The 19,473-nt window shown below is 48.1% G+C and overlaps 1 protein-coding gene across 1 annotated transcript; it reads left to right on the forward strand.

The window, feature by feature from the left end:
• Positions 1–5,023: 5,023 nt before the first annotated feature.
• On the forward strand, positions 5,024–14,139 carry LOC120536163. The gene is made up of 5 exons (XM_039764491.1): positions 5,024–5,356; positions 5,646–5,960; positions 8,577–8,840; positions 12,877–12,969; positions 13,474–14,139. Exons 1-5 carry the CDS (start codon positions 5,089–5,091, stop codon positions 13,800–13,802), a joined length of 1,269 nt encoding a protein of 422 aa, XP_039620425.1. The 5' UTR covers positions 5,024–5,088; the 3' UTR covers positions 13,803–14,139.
• Positions 14,140–19,473: the final 5,334 nt, after the last annotated feature.

Raw genomic sequence — 19,473 nt, forward strand, 5'->3', positions numbered from 1 at the left:
CAACGCAGCGCTGTTGGTGTGCAGACTCCTCGTCTCATGTCAGTGATTTTATTCACCCATATTGACAGAGAGCCAGTTCATTATTATAACTTAAAATACAATACACTTCTCAAACATTTTTATTGAAGGAATAAATGGTACATTTAAAAATAAAAGTGAAAGATCTGTGAACAATGTTTCTCAAAAACAAATTACACACCCCCATATTTATATGTATGTATATTAGGAGTAGAAAATTCAGTAATCATAAAGATGTCTAAATGGGAAATGAATTTAACTAGAATACAACTACAATGAAAATGGCCAACAAGGAGAGGTGTTAAAAATTATTAGGGAAGGAGAACACAAATATATTTACAGATTTTTACCTTCGTATTTAAAACAAAGTTAGCCAAGGGTTTAGAACACAATAAAAGTGAATCACTAAATTTGTCAAAAAAGGAAAAATGCTATTTTAGCTTTGTGAAGAAGATGCTACTCAGAGTCAGAGTTGTTATCCAGCAATATTCCATAAAAATCTGTTCTATTTAAACTGATATCTTTTCTGATCTGTCCTTTAATATTTGTTCACTAATAATATTTTTACATCACCTTTGCTTACAAGTGCAGCTCAAATTGCTCCACAAAATATTCAGTTACAAAGAAAACTGAAGGCATCATAAAAGTAAATGAGAAGCAAATGGAGGGTCCTTGTCCTTTGTAATAAATACACTGCCTGGTCAAATGGCCGGGGACAAAGACAAACTTGCAGCCTTCAAGGACACTGGAGATAATAAACCTCTGGGGGTCCCAAGCCAAAGCCCACACAGCCCCCTCTGCACATCCCACCATACATGACTGTGGCCGTCTCACTCCAATCACAATTCCATTTCAGGACGTCTTGTGAACTTTTCTTCTGTCACAGGCAGTTGGAGTTGATGTAACAGACAGTGGAGACGCAGGGGGGCACCACTGGAATAAACTGGAAAACAACAGAAACACAGCAGAGGTTAGTGCCCAGTGCAGATCTTACAAAGTGTACACAGCGCCATTTCTAATCTATTACAACCAATGCAAGTCACTAAGAAAAAGCCAAATTAGAAAAGTGGGCTTGTTGAAGTTTTTTGAAATGCTTGACATTTGTAGCCTGGCACTTCTCTATTGGCAAAGCACTCCAGATTTTGTTGCACGAGTACAGAAAGCTGCTGGTTTTTATGGTTGATCGTGGAATAAAAAGCAAAGTAACGTTTGAGAAAAGAAATGTTGGGAGCAGACACTCAAAAAAACAGGCAGGGTCTAAAATACTCAAAGCCTTCTAATTATTTAATAGAACCTTGACATCAATTCTATGTGAGACAGGCGGCCAGTGTAATGAGACGGAGACAAAAAGGCCAATACCTCGTGATCACTTGGCAAAGGCACAGCAGATCAGACCAGAGATTGAGATGGAGGATTCTAGAAGTGTCAGGAGGGCCAGCCGCTACTTCAACATGGCACACATCTCTCCGTCCTTCTTCTTCTTCTTTAACTGCTGCCCCATAACACGACGAGACTCTTCTACTTCACTGTAACTGTTAAACACATCAACACAGTAGATATTCACTCACAGAGTTCAAACATTAATAAAGTGTACTCTCACTTCTTGTTCTGCCTCCTTTCTTGGTTCACCTGTAGATTACCAAAGTAAACCATCACAATAGATGAAGGTCTGCTTAGAGTCAAGTCTAACTAATAATATTATTCTTAATTGTGTTTTTTTGTTGGATTTTGAAAGAACCCCAACTTAACTGTCATTGTATGTAACATCATTTTTTCCTTTTACATCACACATACAGTAGACATTGTGTTACAATCTCTGTATATCTGAACTTCTAATCTGATGTGCTCAGGTGTTCATTACTTACATGAATACATCTTTGTTTTGTACTCCTGCCTTAGTTTTGTATTAATTTAAAATTAAGTCTCGGTTCTTTCAAAATCCAACAACAAAGCACAGTAACTTAAGAACATAAATGTTATTTTACAAAACAGAACAACATCCCTGTTTAGTGACTGCTGGGACTGATGCTCCTCAGTCTCTGTGTTTGTGAGGATTCACACTCTGAGGCTTTCTGTCTAAAGTTAAAAAGCCGTGTTAGTTACTGGACAGAGGGAGCAGACATACAGTACAGTATTCAAAGATATTACAGATCAAGTAATAAATATGGGGAGGCTTTGTAGGAATTGTGCACAAATTACTTTTGAAACTGGAAGCCTCAGAGTCTTACCTGTAGAAATAGAAAATCTAACATGAACTGCACATCACCTTGAACTGGAAATCTTAAAAACAGAAGAAAAGAACATCCAGTTGTGTCTCAGAATTCAGGTACACTGGCATCTGTTCAGCCACATGGAAGGCTGGTTACCACCGGGCATCCTGTAGGGTCAATAAAAAAAAATACAATAAAGGGGCATTGTACTTCAAACTGCAACAATAAGAAGTAAGTTACTTCTAAGGAGCGAGGCTCCTCCATTATATTCAGTTAAATGTTTGTATGTGAACTTCTATTAACTTATAACACGTGACAACAGCAGGTGGCCAGCCTGTCACTGTGCCACATCAGACGCACACCACACTTCTCTGATGGCTTTGGATATAAATTTTAAAATTGCCTGTTTTCAACCATGGAATTTTTTTCTACTAAATAAGGTTAAAGTAATCCATTAACAATTTGTAATTCTATTATCTTCATCCTGCCTTCTTGTAATAACTTAGTTGTTGCTACTCTTGTATGTAATTTAGTCTTCATCATTGTATTTTGTTAACTTTATTATGGACAAACTATTGCATTGATGTAATCTGATATCAACATAATAAAAAATACCGATGGCTTTGGAGGGCACATTTACACCGGTCGAGTGTCAGTCCTGCACTCCTAATTCTATTCCTAATTCGACACCTCGATTACATTGTTTTACTTAATTATTAACACGCCGTTCACTCTTTAATATAAAAAATGTGGACAAATGTTAAAAGAAACACATCACCAAATGCTAATAGTGTGTTACGAAATAAATGACATACATCTATTAATCCATTAACCCAAACACGGAAAATGCTGTGATTTTTACGATTAAACCACGAGATTACGAAGTGCTTTAACTAAAAGTGATGTTCTTACAAAAAGCTGTACATATCCATTATAAAGTTCACAGACACACGTCGCATTTCATTTCGCTCCCTCTTCTTTCGACTGGAGTTACATTTTTCAGGCGACACATCTTCCATGACGTTATAAAATTCAAAAGTTGCCATCTTTTCCAGTAACAAGTCCACTTACAGACGGAGTTCAACGACAACACAAAAATGACTCGCAAGTACAAGTCAGACGTGACGGGTGACGTGTGTCGTAAAACATTCGACATGAGCAGAACAAATCGGGCAGCGTCGTGAAATGAATTTTTAATTAAGCAGAGAACGCGTGCGCGAGACAAATCGGATGGGGACTCGTGTCGCAAAGTCAAAAAACGCAGACCGGACAGGGTCGGAATAGTAAAGCTCTGCGCATGCGTGCGCAAATCGGGTAGGCACCGCAGATCGGGTAGCGACAGTCCCCTCTCTTCTTCCCCCAGCACTTCCGGGTGTGGCAGAAGTGCTGAGGTCCAGAGCTCCAAAGGCATGGGGCGCCCCCTGGCAGTGACCACGGGCGCCTACAGGGTGGAGCTTCAAAGCTTTGTAGTCGTGGCCCTCAAAGGAACAGGGCGGTCGCCCCCACATGGTCTGGGGAAGGCGTAAGTCCTCCTCCGGTCTTTTTAGGCGTCCCGGGCGGGTCACCACCCCAGCCATCTCCGACAACATACTGAATCATTTTCACTTTTCAAATCTAAACTTAAAACTCATTTGTTTAAGACGTTTTTTTCTCTTTGATCACAATTTCTCTGCCTGATTTGAACTTCTGCATTTTACTTTGGTTTATAATCTGTGTTCTGTCTATTGCTCAGTGTCCTTGAGCGTTTAGAAAGGCGTCTACAAATAAATAAAATGTATTGTTATTTACAGTTACTCAGTCCTTGGTCCTTTGGCCGCCTCCACTCCCATCTCGCAAGCTCCGTCCTCTTCCACCCGACTCAGATGGAGTGAGACGGCCCCAGATGTGCTCCAGGTGCCTGATGATGTGGCAGGAGTGCTGCCATTGCACCCAGAAGCACTCCCTGATCTGTCAGCACTTCCTGGTGTGCTGTCCATCAGAGATCAGTGACCGTCCAGGTGCCCAGGGAAGAGACGTGCCGCTCTCCCAGTCCCTCCTTCCTCCAGGCATCCCCACAGGGCAGTGTTCCCGGCCATCTATCACACCGCTAAACGACCACACAGCTCACGTCTGGTGTGCCAATGAAGAGCCCATATGGGCACTTGACATTTGAGAGCCACTGTGGTCATTTAACATGGACAGTTAGGATGGCCACTGAGGCCTTTAACACTGAAAGCCAAAGTAATGACATGAAGATGGGCAAGACGATATAATTGACAGGTCAGTGTAGATCACTCACTTCAAGAGCACCAGGTGCTAGGCATGCCCGCCATAATGAAACACCCTCAGTCCTGGATTCCTCCGCTTATCAGAAGATTTAGGTGGACACGTGTACCCGTGATCTAGTGTGCTGATTTGAAGCCCCTTGTTATGCCCATTCTCTCCCATGAACTTGTCGGAGGAGGGCAAGCTGGTGTCAGATGTCCATATCATCACAGGTGTGCTCACCACTACGTCCATCAGCCGACTCTTCATTTGCTGTCTTCTTGTGTTGCTGCAAGTGCTCAGGTCTTCATTAGGCCCGTGTCCGCTCCCACTCAAGCCCACCTCAGCCAGCAGAGCGACACTTTGTGCCTAACGTGTGCTGTGTCAGAGGTGGCCAGTCGTGGTTACCCTTTGTGAGCTGAGTGTCCACACTTGATGTGATTGGCCTGCAGTCAGCGCCTGGCTCTTTCACTCAAAACATGGAGTCACCATCTTCAAGCCCGCTATGAATGTCCTACTGCCTGATGTCCATGTTCTGTTTTCAGGTACAGAGGCCGGTCTCACTGTTTGGTCACCTGAAGCAAATCCAGTGTTTAAATTGGGGTCAGAGGTTCAAATGAAGTGTTCCTTCACGATGACCCCCGATCCCCTCGATCCAAACAAGGTAACGATGGTCTGGACACAACATGGACTGTCCATAGCAAAGTACGATCAAGGAGTGGTGACGACGATACCGAGAATCAGCCTGAATACTGAGGAGCTGGAGAATGGAAGTGTGTCTCTGGTTTACAGATTCATCAACACGGAGGACGAGGGGCAGCACAGGTGTGAAGTGGAATATGAAGGAGAAGAGGGAGAGGTGGACATGCACGTGACTGTCAGAGGTAAGTCCAGCACTCAGACACCCTGCGTGCTTCACTGAATGACCTGGTCAGGCTAAGAGTGTCCACTGGCCTTAGGAACTACACAGCATGTCAGCCTAGGATCAGATGGCTCTGTGTTCAGATGTCACCTGTGAAGACACATAAAAGGGACACGACTGTGTGGAGGGCGCTTTGGGTACTGAGAAGAGCGCTATATAAATGTAATGAATTATTATTAGGAGTGGTCAGGCCCTGACCTGAATGACCACCCTTTGGCCTGTCACTGACCACCTGTTCTTGTGTTTTTAAGCTGCTCCTGATATACTGTACTTGAGGATGGACTCGGACCCTCAAAGCTCTGAAGTTAACCTGACTTGCGAGGCCTCGAACTTCTACCCGCTGAACATCAGCTTCACCTTCAAGAGGAAGGCCGTCACCTTAAAGACAGAGAGGGTGACATCGGAAGAAAATCCATTTGTGTGGCCCGTGTCTGACGGGTCCTTCGCTGCAGAAAGTGTGTACAGCGTTGACGTGGCCACCATCTTGGGCAGCACCGAGCCGTTTACCTGTGAGGTGGCCCATGAGGCGCTGGATCAGCCAATGAGCAGGGAGGTCATGAACCCAGGTGGGTGAGGCTTTTGTGGGGCGCAGCAACACCGTGTACTTTCTGAGGCGGTGGGGGTAAAGACAAAGGGGGTGGGCACTCGATGCTAATTAAACCAATCATGGCCTTAATTAAGACAAACATTTTCTTGTGGATTTCATTGGCTGCAATGGACTGCCAATAACAGACGGCACCTTTGTCAGCGAATGGCAGACAACTTTCAGTGAACTTCGATGAAAAGGCGCCACACGTCACAAGTGCCCAGGAAGAGTACAGCTAAAGAGTTAGAAAGCTGGCGCCATGGAGGATTTGTCACGATGGCATCACCAGCCCTGCGCTTTACACTCAGTCGGCGTTGACACTGAAAAACAAAAGGTGATCTCTCGACGCCAAGGGAGGTGGCAGCTTCAGCCATTAAGTCTGACTTTGCCCAGTTGTCTCACTCGCTTATTGATGGCTCCTTTGCGGTGACAGAAAATGAATTCAGATGAGGGGGCTACGCAATGCAAAAAGCCAACGGACAAAAGAGGACCAACGTCAAAATTCAGAAAACACAATAATGAGCGAAGAGAAAAGGCCACACGTTCACAAAGTAATGCAATATGCAAAACCAGTTGTGTCAAAATGAAATAAATAAAATGTCAATAAAGAAACAAACAATCGCATGCAAAGGTACAGCAAGAGAAGTACATGAGTGGAGAATCAGTGGGGCGGCTCTGAGGCTAAAGATCTGCGCTGGCGTCCCAAAGGTTCGAATCCCCGTCACTGCCAAAAAGATCCTACTCTGCTGGGCCCTTCAGCAAGACCCTTAACCTTCAGTTGCTCCGGGGGCGCTCGCTGTACAATGGCTGACCCCAAGGGGTATGCGAAAACGAACAAGTTCCTAATACAAGAAATTATATAAAGCGAAATAAAGAACCAAAAAAAAACAAAAGTCATCTCTCCTCAGACGTCAGTCTGCTTCTCATGAAACGGCTGACATTGCAGGTCTTGGCCTGTTTTTAAAAACTATTTTTACTGCACAATGCGACTTTCGCACATCCCTTTCATTGCCTGCGCTGCTCCGTCTCATCACCTGTCAATCAAGACAGCGCCCTCCTCCGATTGGCCAATCCCTTGCTCTTCCCAGACGGCCAAAGCTCTTCAGTTCTCCTGGCATTCGAGCTGGCCGTGTTGAGATGGTTAGCTTGGGTAGATGGAGACCACCGTACACACGAGGCTCTCTGGAGACGGACCGATGACACATTGCTTTTGTTGTCGTGGCTCGATGGCCGTCATCGTTCTGCTTATCGCCTCGATGTCGGAGTTGAGGCAGCCGTATATGACTGGAGCAGATCTGCTCATCGAGTGGCGTCCACCCGGCCAGGCTGTTGTGATGAAGTTCCTTGTTCATGGTCCAGCTGTAGATGGTGGTGTGGCGAGGTGAGGTGATGGTCAGTGGGAGAAACAGATACTGAAGTGGACGGTCCGATCCCATCTGGAAAAAGTAAAACCAAGTGAGTGGCCCAACTGCAGCTGAGGAACCTGCACGTGAAATAATGAATCAAGCAGTCAGCCGCAATACAAACAACGAGAATGGACAAGTGGGAGAGGACTGCATGGAAGTGACGACAAGCTTGGGGCACCAAAGTGGAGCTCATGCCATCTTATGGGGTAACATTGAGAACTGGCCAAAGGAGACGCATCACTGAAGGTGACTGGTGGCTCTGAGGCTAGGGACCTGCACTGGCATCCCGTAAATGCTAAAATGTTGGGCCCTTGACCTGCAATTGCTGAGTGCTCTGAGTAGTGAGACAAGCGCTATAGAAATGCAAAGAATTATTCTAATTATTATTAAGGTGGGTTGAGATGTGGCCTGACAACCGAAGGTGGCTGGTGAGGGACACAAACTTCATTCATTTCAGGTCCAGCTTGATGGAGAGTGACGCTCTGATGTTTGCTCTCAGATTCATAAAGATGAATGTGTAGAACCTGCAAGATCTTACCTCTGATGGCCTCCACTCTCTTTCTCTTCTGGCACCACTTTGTCCAGTGAAGTGTTGGGCTCACGTCCTCATCGTTTCTTTCTATAAAGTGAGCCACTGCCATCCCAGGGTCAGGATTAAAATTGATTTGATACTTGTGGGCTGCTACGGTGGGCTGGTGCCCTGCCTGGGGTTTGTTTCCTGCCTTGTGCCCTGTGTTGGCTGGGATTGGCTCCAGCAGACCCCAGTGACCCTGTAGTTAGGATATAGCGGGTTGGGTAATGACTGACTGACTTGTGGGGTGCAGCAGACAGTTAGGGAGGGTGACAGATTGTCTCCATATCTTAGCCTCTTTCTCTGAGGTCAGTCAATCTGACGGTGGGCCGGGTGGTCATTCCAGGTGGGCCGCTCTGTACTTAACAGGCACAGGACTAAGTGACCAAATTCCGGTCACAGCTGATTAAACACAAGTCACCTGATGTCACTGAGGTGGGCATCAATGAGGAGTGTGTTGGTCAACCAGTGCCACCCTCTGGACAAAGACAGTATGGCACTCAGTCCATGTGAAGGCACCCTGTGGAGGTCTTGACAGTCAGGGTACTTGCTGCCAGCTTACGGGTGATGTTTCCTTTCACCTTTAACTTTGCCATTTTCTTTCATACTCTCTTTCCAGTGGCTCCAGTGGTCTCACTGGTGGGTATCGCAGTGCTGTGCAAGGAAAGTCAGGTGGTCTGCATGGCGGAGGGTTTCTTTCCCCAATCAGCGATCTTCATATGGAGGAAGAGTGAGGAAGTCGTGAAGACCGAGGATTCACAATCCATATATCATGACACCTACTCTGCAGAGAGTCACTACAAGTTCACCCCATACAGTCGAGAGCCGCTGTCCTGTGAGGTGAAGCACATGACTGGCGTGTCTGAAAGGAAATACGTCACATGTGAGTACACCGGGTGGGAAACGAGGGGAGGGGAGCTCCGTGGGACTGACCGCTCAGAGTGGATGAAGGACACCCTGTGACCTCTGACCCTCACGAGCCCGTCAGTCTGGGTGGTCAGGCCTCGTGGACGTCCTCCTTTTACGTGAGGTCAGCACTTACAGAATCTACAGGTTGATGTCCAGGTCTGGTCTGATGGCACGCACAGTCACCAGATTGTGACATTTAATGAGAGGACTTTCTGACAGTCTGCAGTAGAAAAGAACAAAGTGCGAGAGGAAGAGGGCCACTGAGGTGACTGAGCGGCGTGTTTGTGTGCGCAAGTGGACAGCGGGATGTCAGAAGGACATCTTTAACCAAGAAGACCCAGAAGAGAAAAAAGACCAAGAGACAGACGAGGTGGGCATCTGCGGTTTAACATGTGAAGGGTCAGCTGAGCGCAGGTCCTTCTTGTGTTGTTTAGTTGACCTTTATTGTCCACAAGTGGACATTTGCTTCGGTTCAGTCGGCAGCCTACCAAAGCACAAAGTGAATGAGGAATCCCAATAGAGATAAAGCAGAGTAGACGTCGAGCCATTTGAACCCACCTGAGTTTGGCCTTTTCTTACCGTCGGTGGATCGCAGTCTACACTTCGATTTGTTGTGCGTTTGGACAGGAAGTGTGGCCACCTAGAAGGTCAGGTTTGGAAGCAACTGTTCAAGCAGAGCGTCTGCTCCTTCGCCATCTTCTCCGCTCTTCTTTTGTTACACAGTTCTGGAGCCCCTCATTGTGAGAGCAGACCCCCCATTTGGTCACTATATAAATGGGGGGGTTAGTCACAGACAGACAGACCCCAGACCAGGCCGCACATCCAAAGTCCATATGGCACGTGTTGTAGTTGTGCAGGACGTCAGTTTCCGCTGCCTTCTTAACAAACAGCTGCACTGCTGACATGTTTGTCGATGTATGGGGGGCTTCAGGGACGGTCAAGCTCTTATCCACGGCTCCTAGCAGCTCGCTTGAGGACCACTACTTGTGCTGCTTCAGCATTCTTCCTAAAATCAATGAGTGGCCCTTTTGTCTTCCTCACATTTCAAAGCCGCTGGCACCACCTCTTCCTCCTCTTCATCAAAATGCTCAATGTTGTCAATGACTGCTCTGTCACCCGCAGACTTGGCAGCTACACCCGGGCTGTCAGATCTTTCCACGTTGTTGGCACTGACAGAGGAGCTCCTGTCCACGTGTGATGAGCTCGCTGTCAGCCTTAGCACTTCACACACCTACAGATGTTAAAGTCCGTCTGTTCCTGACCAAGTCTGTGGAGCCACGGGGCACAAGGCAGGAACACACCTGAGGGGCCTGCACGGGGCCTTGAGAGCAGACGGTCATTTTGGTCAATGTGGATGGACAGTAATGGCCATCTCCAGTCAAAGTGGTCGAGCACGTATGCTGTGTAAAGGTCAAAGGGCTGCCTTCAACGCCTGGGGGGCTACTGGACGTCGTCATTTGTCGTGGTGAGGACCCTGTGCGTGTTCCGTGTCATACACTCCACATTGTCCTCATTTTTGATGTTGTGCTGTGACATTTGAAACACAGTAGGGTGTATTTGAGTAGAGTGCTGTCATTTTGCAGTCACAGTGGCGTGGCGTCGTCTACTTGACTCGTGTGAAAGCACAGCCCCTTTTACAGAGGACTTGGCAGTACTTTCTGTGCCAGGGCTGTCACTCGTTGGAAGCACTTCCGGGTCACTGGGAACACCCCCATAATAGGGAGAACACCTCCCTGCAGCGCCCTCTTGTGGCACCCACAGAGCCCAGCAGGACCGTGCTTCTGCACTACAGTTCCCAGCATTCCCTGCTGGTTCCTGAATGGGCACCGATATGGAGGGCTGCTGCCATTTACCAACTGGGAGGAATAAACAAAGAGACAGTCCTTCCCTGTCTTTGTCTTCTATCCCGGTCAGGACGCCTGCCCATTTGTCTGGGGCTTTCCTCCTGGGTAAGGAAACACGCTGTCTTCTGGCTGGGATGTCCGTCCATCCATTTGGGGGACTGTAGCTGGGTGCGCCATCCTTCCATGCCTTTCTGTCCACTCTGGGCCTCCCGTCTCCTTGCCTGCCCATCCCGTGTGCCACCTACACTTGGTACTCGTGTTGTACCGCGCTGTGAATGAGTCACGATGTCAGACATACAGCCGGTTCGTCGGTCGGTAACTGCCTCGTAAGTCAAGGTATTCCTGTAATTAACGTCTTTGTTTCTTTACATCGTTAATGTTTACTTATTTCTAATTACGCGGATCCCAAGCGTCACACTTGCTTTAGATGATCTGAACAGAGCCCCTAGGATTAAGAAGGTTTGAATTATATCAGAGTGTAATAACTGAGTAATAAAGCCATTTAGTTTTTCTCCAACTCCATACTGGAAACTGAAAAGCCACTCAGATGAAGATTTTAAAATTAAAAATGGTGTCGCTTATTTCTTAAGAGAGAACCTCACAGGTCCAAAGTTCAGGCCGATTTGACCACAAGGCTGCTCCTCTCGTTCAGCTTCTCCAAATGGGCAGCCACTTGTAGTCTTTTCTTACCCGAGTCTCACCGGATCATATCTGACGCCATTCCATTTTCTGTCGCTGGTGGGCCAGGGTGGTCTGCTTGACAGTAGCGAGCTGTGGATGGAGCCGCAGCAGATCAAGCGTGTGCCACGTGTGCCACTGACTTCCAAATGAGACTGCCCTTCAGGTGCCAAGCCCTGCTGGGTTAGAGAAACTTTATCAGTCGCAGTGTAGGGGCGTAGAGCAGCAGAGACATCAAAAAACAAAGATACCAACTGCCAGGAGAAATAACGGAGCCAATGGACAGAGCAGTACATCATCAAGTTATTTCACAATGAACCTAAAGAGTCTAACGATCTAGTCTGGGACTTCAGGGGGAAGCAGAAAAGACCCCCAAAGGCGGAATGAGCCTGCGGCTAAAAGTGCTCCTGGAGGGGATTTTTCATGATGGCGTCCCATGTTGCCACCATCTTTTTGTTCGACCACATCCTCCAGGGTTAGTCCGTTGAAGGAGCAGGTGGGCTGGTAGATCATTTTCAGCAGCACGTCCGGCCTGATCCACCCAATTTATGTTCAGTGCCCCTGAGTTCTCAGTCCAGTCCCGTCCAGTTTGCTGGTCCTTGTATCTCTGCGCCACTTGCATGGCCTCACAGGCTCCTTGGCACCAGCAGCTCTTCTGTCTTAATGACGTTGAGCTGCGGTTGGTTGTCGATGCACCACAAGTCCTCCACAAGCCTGCTGTGCTCCGACTCATCTCCATTATCAACGCAGATCCGAGAGTGCCTGGAGATGGGCTAGAGGGTGAACAGGAAGGGAGACAGAACTGGTGCCCGAGGAGCCCCAGTCTTACCCATCACCATTCCTGATACACTCAGGTCCCGAGCCTCACCAACTGTTGCCCAGGAGATTGTGGAGCCATCTTGATGATGTATCTGTCTTGATGAAGCAGAGTGGTGCTAAAGGAACTGGAAAGAGGAAAGAACATTGTCCAAGTGGGAGTAGAGGGATGAGGGTGTCCTCTACATCCACAGAGGCTCTGACTCTCAGAGGTCTTCATGATGATCAGGCAAGAGTAAGTCACTGGTCTGAAGTCCCAGGAATCACTGGAGTGCCCTTCTTTGACACTGGCACCACACAGGACGTTTCCCACAGTTGCTGCTTGTTTTCAAGGGCCGCAGTATGGACTGTGACATAGCAGATTTTAATGGCTTCATGGAGAAGAACAGAACACAACCAGGACAGAAAGACAAGAAAGGAAGGGAGGAGTTGTGGCGCCGTGTGTGGAAAACAACCTGCAGACCCACAGACTCAAGATGAAAGAAGGGAACACGTCAGGATCACTGTGGGTCAAGCTAGTGAGAAAGAAACACTAAGATCTGGAGACAGGCCACCAAGTCCTGATACTTCCGCCAACAGCTGCTTCTCTTTGGGCATCAGTTGTGGATCAGCCGTGTCCTAATGTCACTTTGTCACTTTGTCACTCTGTCTTTTTTTTCTTCATCTGTGCAGACAGCGGCCTGGCCCAGGTGGAGATCATTTGGATGACTGTAGCCATCACCATCATCATCTTCATCGGCCTCTTCATTCTCTGGTGGTCCTCGGGTAAGCCCCTCTCTCCCTTACTTGTCCATCTGTCTGTCCCCTCCATGACAGCCTCTTCCTCTGTGAGCAGATGAAGTTCTCCATCAATGGCTGACATGTTGCTGCTCCCATTTGCTGCCCTTGGTGCCCTTTCATTTATTTTCTCAATACTCCAGAATGTCGAGTGTCCCTCTGGCCATGACCAGTGGGGTCCACACAGGGTCAGTCGTTACCCAGCTTGAGTGCAGCTCTCTGATTGGATTAAGAAGGTTGGGCAGGTGGACGGGTGGATGGCACCTTCCTGTTAGTGTCCATGTATGGAAATGGACCTCTGGGCTGAGAATCACGCTGTTCTTGGACAGCAGGAGGTTTGCATGTCTCCCACAGCGAGTGGACTGGTCCAGCTCCTCATCCTCACTCTTGCCACCTGTAGCTGAGCTCCTGTCCCCCCACATGTTTCATTTGACCCTTCACTCCTGATGTCTCCTTCATCAGCTCATCTTCTCCTCTTTCTCTCTATTTCAGTTGGTCTTTTTCCACTCATCCCCTTGGAGGTTGACGGTGTACCCCGGGCTCTGCAGTGCACCCTCACCGGCTGGGCACTCAGAATGGTCACTGTGGAGTGGTCTAGAAATGACCAGCAGATCAGTGTGGATGATGATGAGGAGACCCTCGGAGACCCACCTGAATACTCCATGGAGAGACTCCCAGTTAAAGACCTCTGCTGTGTGGATGGGAATGTCCTCAGACTGGAGATGAAGCTCATGATAGAAGAGCCTGAGGGGGCCAAGTTCAAGTGTCAGGCCACCCACAGACTGACCAGGAGAAGCCAGGAGTGCAGCTTGGAGATATGAGAAGAGGACACTAAGGACCACCTGTGTAACTAGTCTGGACTGGACCTGAGTGTGTGTCACTTTGTTGAGACCTGGGGACGACTTTATAGGCCTCGTGGGCTACACTGTGACGTGTGGAGGAGATCACTCAATCAAAGTCCCCACTGGTCACATGTTTGTCCTTATTTCTTCTCTCTAGAGACACCACGCTTCACGAATCCCCTCAGCATTTAGCTTGTCCACGTGAGAGGTGTGATGAAGAGGTGATACGACTGCAGCCTGACGGTGACCTAACAGAGCTGCTTAGGTGACAACAGTGGGTTCCGTGTCACCCTTACGCTGTGTACAATAAAGCACTGGCTTGTTGGCTGACTTCTTGTGCTCTGCAGTTGTGTCATCAGAAATGGAAAATCAAAAAAATGAAAAAGTGAAACTGGTGAGCCAGATGTGTGTGTGAGAGTGTGAGAGTTAGAGAGTGTGTGAGAGTGTGAGAGAGCGTGAGAGAGTGTGGGAGAGTGTGAGAGGGTGAGAGAGTGTGTGAGAATGTGAGAGTGTGTGAAAGTGTGTGTGAGTGTGTGAGAGTGTGAGAGTGTGAGAGTGTGTGAGAGAGAGTGTAAGAGTGTGGGAGTGTGAGAGTGTGTGAGAGAGTGTGTGAGAATGTGAGAGTGTGAGAGAGTGTGAGAGAGTGTGTGAGAATGTGTGTGTGTGAAAGTGTGTGTGAGTGTGTGAGAGTGTGAGAGTGTGTGAGAATGTGTGAGAGTGTGAGAGAGTGTGGGAGAGTGTGGGAGAGTGTGAGAGTGTGAGAGAGTGTGACAGTGTGAGTGTGTGAGAGTGTGAGAGTGTGAGAGTGTGAGAGAGTATAAGAGTGTGGGAGAGTGTGAGAGTGTGAGAGAGTGTGGGAGAATGTGTGTGTGTGAGAGTGTGAGAGAGTGTGTGAGAATGTGAAAGTGTGTGTGAGAGTGTGAGAGTGTGAGAGTGTGTGAGAGTGTGAGAGAGTGTGAGAGAGTGTGTGAGAGTGTGAGAGTGTGAGAGTGTGAGAGAGAGAGTGTAAGAGTGTGGGAGTGTGAGAGTGTGAGAGTGTGTGAGACAGTGTGAGAGTGTGTGAGAGAGTGTGACAGTGTGAGAGTGTGAGTGTGTGAGAGTGTGAGAGTGTGACAGTGTGAGAGTGTGAGAGTGTGTGAGAGAGTGTGACAGTGTGACAGTGTGTGAGAGTGTGTGAGAGTGTGTGAGAATGTGAGAGTGTGTGAAAGTGTGTGTGAGTGTGTGAGCGTGTGAGAGTGTGTGAGAGTGTGAGAGTGTGAGAGTGTGTGAGAGAGAGTGTAAGAGTGTGGGAGTGTGAGAGTGTGAGAGTGTGTGAGACAGTGTGAGAGTGTGTGAGAGAGTGTGACAGTGTGAGAGTGTGAGTGTGTGAGAGTGTGAGAGTGTGACAGTGTGAGAGTGTGAGAGTGTGAGTGTGTGAGAATGTGAGAGAATGTGAGAGAGTGTGAGAGAGTGTGAGAGTGTGAGAGTGTGTCTCCCACTCTCTCTCTTTTTCTTTCTCTCTCTCTCCGCCCTCTCACTCTCTCCTCTCTCTCTCTCTCTCTCTCTCTCTCTCTCTCTCTTCTCTCTCTCTCTCTCTCTCTCTCTCTCTCTTTCTCTCCTTCTTTCTCTCTCTGTCTTTCTCTCTCTCTTTCTATCCCTCCCTCTCTCCCTCTTTCTCTCTCCTTCTTTCTCTCTCTCTCTACACTCTCTCTCTTTCTCTCATTCTCTCTTTCTTTATCTCTCTCTTTCTCTTTCTCTTTCTCTCTCTCTCCCTCTCTCTCTCTCTCTCTCTATATCTCTCTCTTTATCTCTCTCTCTTTCTTTTTCTCTCCCTCTCTCTCTCTCTCTTTCTCTCCTTCTTTCTCTCTTTATCTCTCTCTTTCTCTTTCTCTCCCTCCCTCTCTCCCTCTTTCTCTCCCCTTCTTTCTCCCTCTCTCCGCCCTCTCTCTCTCTCTCTTTCTCTCTCCCTCTCTCTCTCTTTCTCTCCCTCTCTTTCTCTCTCTTTTTCTCCGCTCTCTCCGTTCTTCCTAAACATGCGCCTCGCCTGTCTCTCTCTGTGTGATATAAAAGCCTGAGATGTGCGACATCACCAGCAGTCCACTGAATGGTCACCCAGCGCCTCTTTGGGGTTCATTGACTTGTTCATTGATTTACATGTCACTCTGAAGGAGTCTCCAGCCACGAGCCTCACCGCACCTCACTGACAGACTGAGTCTTATCTGGGCAGTCTGGCCCACCGCCTGGTCTGCTTTGGGGGTCTCACACCCTTTTGCCTTTCTTGTGTGCCATTTTTGTTCAGGAGTCTGAGCCGACACACAAACCAAGACCATCCAAGCGTCACTGTCCCCCATGGTGTGTCTTGTGGCCTTTTTGCCCAAATCACAGAATTACCGAGAGCTGTGCCCCCATTCGATGCCAAAAGGATTTTATCTTCCCGTGTTTCTCTCTCCACCAGTGGAGTTGTTCCTCACATGTCCGGTCCCACCAGAGCAGGACGCCTGGCCAGCAGTGTGGCAGCACGTGAAGTTGGTGGGATTAGCAGGTGGTGGCAGGACCACCAGAGAGCCACTGCTGCCCTTCTCTCCCTTAGGAGACATGCAGTTTGCCCCCCTCCTGTGTAATAAAATGGATGAGCTTCATTCAGTCAGTTTAAGGCTCCTGGACACATGTGGGGGCAGCGAATCAAAAGTGCAACTGCTGATGGATGAGTTTAAAAACATCAGAGAGGAAATCGATGACGAGATGAGAAGTCAGGAGGCCGTGAAGGCGCTGGGTGCCAGTAGTCCATACCCGCCTCAGTTGGCATCTCAGCTCTATCACCGGACCCCCACTGGCTGCTGCCCCTCTGCTGAGGTGAGGAGTTTCATGAAGCTGGGTATCATGGAGATCTGCGTCCTCCTCGCCCTTCTGCTCTTAGCGCCATCTCTTTATCGTTTTCCTCCACGGTTTCTGTCAGCTTTTCCATCAGCATTTTCTCTGCTAAGACTTCAAAGATTTTCCTTCCTGATCTGCCCATCTGCCCGTAAGCCGTGTCACTTGTCAACTCAGGACTGTCACTTGAGTGGCTGAATGCTTTTGCCCATCATGGCCGCCGTGGTCTCCTCCTTCGGAACTTTGTGAGGTCAGCTAAGCTGCTATATGGACAGTTCATGGTGTGGAGGAGCCTGCGCTGGCTTAGACGAGGACACGGACACGGTGACGTCACACATCAAGACCTGCGTCACAGCACTGCGCAAAATAAGATGTTAGTAAATATAACCAGAACAAGGGACAGTCTGGAACAGAAAGAGGGGACAGGAGGAGAAACATCAGCTGGACAAGCCAGGTGAGGATCTTAAATGGAGACATGTGCCAGGCACAGCCCACCACGGATGGACCCTCTGATTGGACTGCAGATGTGTGCCTGTCCTCAGAATGCCAGCTCGTCCACCACATGGCCACCCAGGACTTCTGGACACCAGGCTGTGGTCAAGCAGCAGATCAAGCAGATGATGTCCCTCCCTCCAAGTCACAGTTCTAACAACCTGTCACCCATCAGTGACAGTGGGACAGACGAGGGGATTAGAGAGGAGCCAGCAGGGGGCGCAAGAAGGCGAAGTGCAGTGGAACGACAAGACCACCTCTGGAGTCCAAGGATGACTTCAATGAATCAAAGAACAGAAACCTACTGGTGGTGAAAGTGGAAACGACCACATGAAGAACACGACTTGGAGATGGGGGTCTGAAAACAAAAGGAGAACAATAAAGTGGAGATGAACATTCAAGAGAAGGAGGCAGAAATTAAAAGAAAAGAAAGAAGGTATTAGGGTCTGACCGAGAATGACGAGATGGGGTCTCAGAGTAGCTGGGAGCGGGTGGACTAACGAGGAAGAGGAGAAGATAAAAAGAACAGCAGGAGCAGAAACACAAACAAGAATCAAATTAGGAGAAGAACAATCAGAGCGCAGCCGGTGGTCTGAAAATAAATGTGGGAATAAAAAAGACAAAAGAGGGGCACTTACTGGAGACCTGGAGGAGCAGCAGAAGAAGAACAAGCAGGACGAGTGGAGCATCCATCATGGTGTTGACGCCGAGGTGAGCAGCTGGGGAATTTAAGAGGAAATGGCAAAGGCAGCAAGACAAGCGTGAAGATCAGAGAGTGAGGACCACGGCACAGAGGAGCCCCCCGAGTACCGTAAGGAAGCATCTAATAGGAGGTCCTCGCGTCTTGGAGCTCCTCCTGTAGGAAGACAGTTACTGCTGCAGACCCCTGAGTGGGTAGGAGAGCTGGCACTGACGTTCATGGACTCTCCTTCTGCAGGACGTTCACAAACTCACACACCGTCACAGAGGACCACTTTAGTCAACGCACATTAAGAAATAATCAGACAGCAGGTGGGCACGTCTCACCAGAGCTCTGTGGTGGTCTCCGCCATTTCTTCACCACATTTAATCCCCTGTTTCTTTGTCAGTTTACATTTTAACCAGCAGGTTCCTGGTGTTTCTCAGTGCTCAGGGGTTCATGGGGTCCATGACATTTTGGGCACGTGCTCTGAGTCTTCAACGCCCCCTAAGTCAATTCTACATTTGGGGTAACATCAATCCAAAGGCAAACTCTAGATGGACAGATGGCTCATCTTCTGCCCCAGTGAATGTCCTCCTAATGTTCATCTCTACTACTCGTTCATTTGTTACGACAGAACAGCCCTGGACCCTTGTAGTGGGGAGCGTCACGTCACATCACGTCACATCGTGCCCAGTGTCGCGCACATACTCATGGGAGGCAGCTAGAAGGACCAAAAGAAGGCACTGTTTATGGTCCCTAAACCTAAATGTCACCTTTACTCCTTTAACAATAAGAAGAATCTGAACAGTTTCAGGTGTCATTTTCTGTCCCTCAATTGCCCGAGAACAGCAATGTCCGCTCAGATAAATGTCATCGTCTTTGAAAATCAGCAGCGGCGTCCAAACAGGATGACATCCTGCGCAGCTTTTTGCTTCGCCCGTTGGGCTGATTTGTGTTCTTCTTCCTGCAGTTAAAATGGGCGCCATGATCAGGGTTCGTTATTGGGGTTCTGTTCACTTTTAATTCAGATTGATTTATTTTATGGTAATCAACACCATTTTTTAATTTTTTTGTAAGATCCCAGTCTGCACATGCGCAGCAGCTCCACGCCTCCTGACTTCTCTTTCTGTGCAAACTAAACATTAAAGTGGCCCCCTCAGTACTTGCAGGTATTGGACCCCAGAGCAGCCTGTCCTCAGACAAGAAAGAAAGAAAGAAAGAAAGAAAGAAAGAAAGAAAGAAAGAACTAGAAGTGAGGGGCCGTAGGAGTTTGACGAGGGTCCTCGGCTCAGTTCCTGACGGCCTTAACTTTTAAGCCGGTACTTCTTCCACTTTTTGTTTTTCTCTCGAGATATTTAGTCTTCTTGTGTCTTCGAGAGGCATTGCTGCATGCCGATTGGGTTTGAGTCCCCTTTGGACAGTCATTTTTGGGGGTCCCATGCAGGAGCGCCGCCGCGAGTCATAGGGTTCTCTTCCCGGTCCTCCCTGTGTGGAATGCGCTTTGAGTAGTGAGAAAAGCATTACATAAATGTAAAGAATTATTATTATTATTATTATTATTATTATTATTATAGCGGAACGATGGCTTTTGTTTAAACTGGCCACAAGTCTTACACGCCCATCGTT

Source organism: Polypterus senegalus, chromosome 10 (genome assembly GCF_016835505.1).
Source record: "Polypterus senegalus isolate Bchr_013 chromosome 10, ASM1683550v1, whole genome shotgun sequence".
Classification (NCBI taxonomy): Eukaryota; Metazoa; Chordata; class Cladistia; order Polypteriformes; family Polypteridae; genus Polypterus; species Polypterus senegalus.